This window comes from Podarcis gaigeae, assembly GCF_964106915.1.
Source record: "Podarcis gaigeae genome assembly, chromosome: 1".
NCBI lineage: Eukaryota > Metazoa > Chordata > Lepidosauria > Squamata > Lacertidae > Podarcis > Podarcis gaigeae.
Window position 1 is genome coordinate 46,824,574 of NC_139678.1, and position 6,488 is coordinate 46,831,061.

Here is a 6,488-nt window from a genome sequence, read left to right on the forward strand (position 1 = left end):
CTTGATGTAATCCATTATTGACTCCTAAAGGCTGCATATATAAATCTACAATTCTCAGTTGGCAAGTTATACTGTCATGAAAGCAATTACATTTATACAGCTTTTGAATTACTATCTTTGTTCTGAATTTTGACATGAGTACATTTCTCCCCCAACAGTGTCCAGAAAAGTATTTCGGTATACTTAATGTTGGTGTAAATCTCACTGAACAGTTTAACTTACTTCTGACTAAACATAAACAGCATTGCACTGTAAGACTTTTGTCGACTGGCTTGAGGAACCCAAGGTTTCCAGAAGTTCGGGGGGGGGGGGGGAGAAAAAAATGAAGGTGAGGGGGAAACACCCTAAACCATTCAATAAAGGCTGAGCATACTCAGTGGGCACAGAACATTGATTTAATGAGAGCAAGAGATAGAAAATTGGAGGTGGTATGGAGTGTGCTTTAAGAAGTTGTTAGTGGCTGACTGGAGCCCTGAACAGAAGCATTCCACACTGTAATGTTTTGTTGCAGGTCCCACTTCTTTGTTTTATTATACAGTTTATATAATGCATAGTGTTCACTTTTAAGAACCTAAGAAAATACTGAACATTTTAAGTTTATAGCAATAGGCCAATAGTCTTAATTTTAAAACCAAAATAAGTTGAGAAGAGAGATGACATTATTTCTTTAAAAACAAAAGGGCTTCTTGTGGTTTCTACTAGAACTGAGGAATGCATTGCAGTTATTTCAAGATTTTTAAATAATAAAACTAGATGAAGATCTTGTTTATAACTTCAGTCCTTTTATAAAGTGCTGCTCAAACCCATTAATTCTCTCACTGTGTAACTTCAGTTTTTATTTTGTTCTTCCATTAACTACGCTGGTGGGCTTCACTAAGCTAACAATACCAAACTTGCCTTCTTGTCTCTAAAGAGGTTTTTGGATATCACTGCAGTCCTCATTAGTGCAAATACTGTGACAGTTTCAAGCCTGGGGAACTGAAAAGGCACAGGCCACCTGCATTGTAGTTATCCTGCTTACTCACTCATGCATTTTGTTGGCAGCAGCACTTCGTTTTACAGTATGCCATGTTTCCTTTCTTGTCATAATCCTGATGCAAAGAGGATTATGCTGCTTCAGGATACGTCTATTTTCCTGATTGCCAGTAACTGGTTAATAACAGGGGAGAAAAGAATAGGGAAAATTTGCAAAAAAGTAGCACCCCCCCTTTTCTGTGGCACTTTTGATCCAATTAATAGTGCAATCCTAACTATGTCTACTCCTGTTAATAAGTCCTATTGAATTCAATGTAGCTTATTCCTAGATAAGTGGGGTTATGATTGCATCTTTAACCATTAGGTAAAGGTAAAGGTACCCCTGCCCGTATGGGCCAGTCGTGTCCGACTCTAGGGTTGTGCGCCCATCTCACTTAAGAGGCCGGGGGCCAGCGCTGTCTGGAGACACTTCCAGGTCACATGGCCAGTGTGACGAAGCTGCTCTGGCGAGCCAGCACCAGCGCAGCACACGGAACGCCGTTTACCTTCCCGCTATAAAGCGATACCTATTTATCTACTTGCACTTAAGGGTGCTTTCGAACTGCTAGGTGGGCAGGAGCTGGGACCAAAAGACGGGAGCTCACCCCGCCGCGGGGATTCGAACCGCTGACCATGCGATCGGCAAGCCCTAGGCGCTAAGGTTTTACCCACAGCGCCACTCGCGTCCCTCTTTAACCATTATTTTTCTTAATTAAAGGTTTGTATAAATATTTATATCTGAACATCCAAAACGAGGCCCTTGACGTTCCTGATGCTTTTAAAATTATGACACAATAGTGGAAAACAAAACCCAGTGAAGAAAAACCAAAGAGAAATTGGGGGGGGGGGTCCATGGGACCATCCAATTTAAATGGCTTTTAAATGTAGGCATGTTTGTGTGGATCATTAGTAGTTCTCTGTTCTGCATTGCATGACTCTCAAATAACAACAACCATGCTGCTTTGTTACACTATTGAATATCTTGAAATAAAAGTGACGTGAGCCAAAAGAACCCTGTTGTTGGGATACTGCCAGGGAGACAAAGGCCATCATGTCCCCACGCCGTCTCCGGACGATCCATCAACCTCCCGTAGAAACGCAGTATCAGTCAATTAGCGACACAAGCCACAGAAACATCTGTCCACATTCCAAGGACTGGTGCACGCCCTTTGCAGAGTTCGCACAACGAAAGATGCACTCAGGAGAGCATTATTTACAACTTTATTCAGCGTTGGTCAGAACAAAGAAAAACATGACTGCCTGCCTGCGTGTCGAGACACACAGAGAGAAAAACAACAGCTATATACAAAAACAGAAACTTCCTGTGAGCAGGAAATACGTAGGCTGTGACTCACAACAGCCTGTCCCCTTTTAAGGTGGAACGGAAATATCCTAACAGTAATAATGCAGGGCCTTGTTTCCTTTCTCTCATCTTGTTTCACTGCACTGTTCAGGGACTAGTTAACATCTGAAGTAGAAATAAAAACAAGCTAAATTGTTACTGTCTGATGTCAACTCTGTAACTAAGACTCCAGAAAGCATTCATTTTCATAGTTTTTGCATATTCTGTAGGATAGGTAACAAACTCACATAACTACTGTGATTCTGCTTTAACAAGTATGCTTTCAGAAGTTTTATAAGCACAACCCTATGGAAATCAGTGGGTTTAATAGCATGGATGTTTACTAGAAATCAAGTAAGATATTAAGTAAGAAATCAGCTGTATTTAAATCAGGGCGGCCCAACTTTTCATACCAAGTTGGCCGCATGAGTACTTTGACATAGAACCTGTGGACCTCATACTGCCTTGTTGCACAGGCGATGGGGGACCAAGGCCAAAATTTGACCCTGCACATCCCTTGTACTGCTTTCCTAAAGCTAGCTAAGCAAGGCACGAGACAAGCTGGGAAAGCACTAACTAGACTTTGGGAAGGAGGCGGGAGAACTCTATGGGCCCTGTCAGAGCCCACACATGTCCTTCCCAGAGCCCAATGCCTCACTTACCTGGCTTTGGGAAGGAAGTGCAAGGTCTTCAGGAGTCAAATGCATGGGTGTAGCTAAGGGTGGGAGGGTAGGGGGCAGCTGCCCCCCTAAATCAATACAAATAAAATCTGAGGTTCTGCCCCCCAAAAGCCTTCCCCCTAACCAAAATCATGACTATACTCATGGGCAAATCTTGCTGAGGGCAACCAAAAAAAGGCCTCGGGCCATGCATTGGACCACCCTGGTTTAGGTAATTTCAAATTTGTGTAAGGAAATGTATAAATTCAGAGGTGTGGGAAAGGCCAGTAGTGACACATTTGAATGAAAAGGCATCAAGATAGATCCTTATTAAATTCAAAGTACTTTTGTAAAACTGTTAGGAATGATGGGGCAAACTATGGCGAGTATATTATTTACTTTTCTGAATTAGGCATTGAGAACCTGTAAGTGAGTAATTGATGTAGAATGGTGTGCATTAATTAGCATTGTTTCTGGAAAGCTTTGTAATATGGGGGCAAAGTAGGTGTGATGTGAGAGATCTATGACAAGAAGTTTTGTTTAGAGATGGTTGTAATAATGCTAACGTGCTAGTTTCTAGTGTAGAATTTAAATTATTTGGGATTCTGTTGTGTAGAAAAAAGTTGGCAAATGGGGTATAATCATATGAATTCAAGAGTGGTAGACCAGAGGGTTAAAGATATCAACAACTGAGAGAGTACAGGTTGTTGGCATGGCCCAGAAATACTCTTGCAACCTGGCAACTTTTGAAGTAGATTGTTGTTCTGTCTTGTCTTTATCTGTTTAGATTGTTGGAATGCTGACCCTCATTCAAGGCCCTCCTTTGCCAATATTTTAAACCATCTAACCAACATAGAGGAGTCTGGTTTCTTTGAAATGCCAAAGGACTCATTCCATTCCTTGCAAGAAGATTGGAAAATTGAGATCCAGGAGATGTTTGACCAACTCAGGGCCAAAGAAAAGGTAAATGGTGCTGGATATTGATTTTATACTAATGTTGTTATTGTATTTTATATTAATTAAGTGATTTTATTTAATCAGAGCTGATCTTGCAATGCTGGTAGAAATAATGCATCTCGGGTCAGTGATTTGCATGAATGTATACTCACAGTCTAAATTTGTCAAGCAGAAACTGCCAATATTCACATCTTTTGGAAATGTCCAGTGAATATTCAATTTTGAAAGCAAATTCTTGTTAAAATTAAGGATATTATCAAATATGAGATATTGTGTAACACTATGTTCTATTTGGCTACATGAAAGATCTAATTCTACCTGAAGACTGAACACTTGTCAAAAGAACATAGGAAGGTTGTAAAAAAGGTGATTCCTCCAGATTTCTTCCTCAGTCTGCTGGTAGAAGTGGAATACTGAAGTAGACATGCATAATCCAGTAGTACTATATTTAAAGTCTGATCAATATAATGACGTTTATTTTAAAAAATAAATTAGACTTACTATTCAGATGATACATATACACAACTAAACCACTGTCAGAAGTTACAGCACATTGATTACCATTTCTCTGCAGTGCTTGAGAGCACAGTGATGAGGACCTGTGAGTCCAGTTAGGCTCACCAGGCCTCCCCATTTATCCCTGGGAAATTAAACATGGAGAAGTTAAAGATGTGGGTGGACCAAGAAGGAGTTTGCAGACACCACCAATCAGCTGATCAGTGGCACCTGCAAAGCGTTGTGTATTGTGTGCTACGTGTGTCTTTGCAAGTCGCAGCATTTGACTGTTAATAATAATAATAATAATAATAATTTTTATTTATACCCTGCCCTCCCTAGCCAAGGCCAGGCTCAGGGCGGCTAACAAGCAATAATAAAAACAAGTTGAATGAATACAACTTAAAAACAAGATTAAAATACAACATTAAAATACTGAATTAAAATATTGAATTAAAATACTGAATTAAAATACTGCATTAAAATGCAGCCTCATCACAGGAGGAGAAAGGAAAAAGAGAGAGGGGAAGGGAATCAAATTGCCTCCAAGCCAAAGGCCAGGTGGAAGAACTCTGTCTTACAGGCCCTGAGAAAAGAAATCAGATCCTGCAGGGCCCTGGTCTCATGAGACAGAGCGTTCCACCAGGCCGGAGCCAGTGTTGAAAAGGCCCTGGTTCTGGTTGAAGCTAATATAACTTCCTTAGGGCCTGGGACAACTAGGGTGTTGCTATTTATGGACCTTAAGGTCCTCCGTGGGGCATACAAGGAGAGGCGGTCCCGTAGGTACGAGGGTTCTAGGCCGTGAAGGGCTTTAAAGGTCAAAACCAGCACCTTAAATCTGACCCTGTACTCCACCGGGAGCCAGTGCAGCTGAAAAAGCACTGGGTGAATACGCTCCCATGGCAGAGACCCCATGAAGAGCCTCGCTGCAGCATTCTGCACCCGCTGGAGTTCTGGGACAGCTTCAAGGGCAGCCCCGCGTAGAGCAAATTACAGTAGTCAAGCCTGGAGGTGACCGTCGTATGGATCACTGTGGCCAGGTCAGGGTGGGAAAGTTAAGGGACCAACTGCTTGATGCCTTGGCTGTTGCTGTAACCTGCGCCTCCATGGAAAGGGAGGCATCAAGGATTACACCCAAACTCTTAACGGAAGGCAATGCCACTAATTGGGCCCCCGTAAGAGAAGGGAGTTGGTCCCTCATCCCCATGCCATCCCGACCCAGCCATAGGACCTCTGTCTTCGAAGGATTTAGTTTCAGTTGGCTCCCACGAAACCATCCAGCCACAGCTTCCAAGCATCTGGTCAGTGTGTCCAGGGCCGAGTCGGTGTGGCCATCCACCAGCAGATAGAGCTGATGGTGGTTCCTGCAGAGAGCTGTGCACCACACAGCTGATTATCAGGGCTTCAAAGTGCTGTGCACCACACAGGAGGAAAACAGGTCACGTCATGTCATGGTGACACCAGGTGGTTGATAAATTTGGCCCATGAGGTGGGAGAGTTAAGGATCCAGCCAGATGCATTTCCTCACCTCTGGTGTAAACCTTTTCCAGTGTTTTCATTCATAGGCCTTAGAACTAAAGATTACCAATCATAATTGCTGCCATTTTTCAGTGGGCAACTGAGATAATATATGATACTTCTAATCTGGAATATTGCCTTGTTTCCTTGCAGGAACTGCGGACATGGGAAGAAGAATTAACCAGAGCCGCTGTTGAACAAAAGAACCATGAGGAGTTTCTGCGGCGACGGGAGCAGGAGCTGGCAGAGCGGGAGATTGACATATTGGAAAGGGAACTCAACATAATTATCCACCAACTGTGTCAAGAGAAGCCGCGTGTGAAAAAACGTATGGGCAAGTTCAGGAAAAACCGGCTCAAGTTGAAAGATGGCAATCGCATCAGTCTCCCTTCTGGTATGTCCCAGTATAACAGGGCTAAACAAAGTTCTGTCTTGCACTCATATACCGTATTTTTCCGTCTATAAGACACCTACATGTAAAACACCCCCTATTTTTGGGAAAT

At 42.5% G+C, this 6,488-nt stretch overlaps 1 protein-coding gene across 2 annotated transcripts in view; it reads left to right on the forward strand.

Moving 5' to 3' along the window:
- Nucleotides 1-6,488, forward strand: part of MAP3K9 (mitogen-activated protein kinase kinase kinase 9) — an 80,566-nt gene that overhangs the window by 16,468 nt on the left and 57,610 nt on the right. For both annotated transcript variants that reach the window (XM_083746468.1, XM_083746467.1), the window contains exons 5-6: nt 3,803-3,978; nt 6,139-6,379. In XM_083746468.1, the coding sequence (XP_083602594.1) occupies nt 3,803-3,978; nt 6,139-6,379 (417 nt within the window). The remainder of the gene's footprint in view (nt 1-3,802; nt 3,979-6,138; nt 6,380-6,488) is intronic.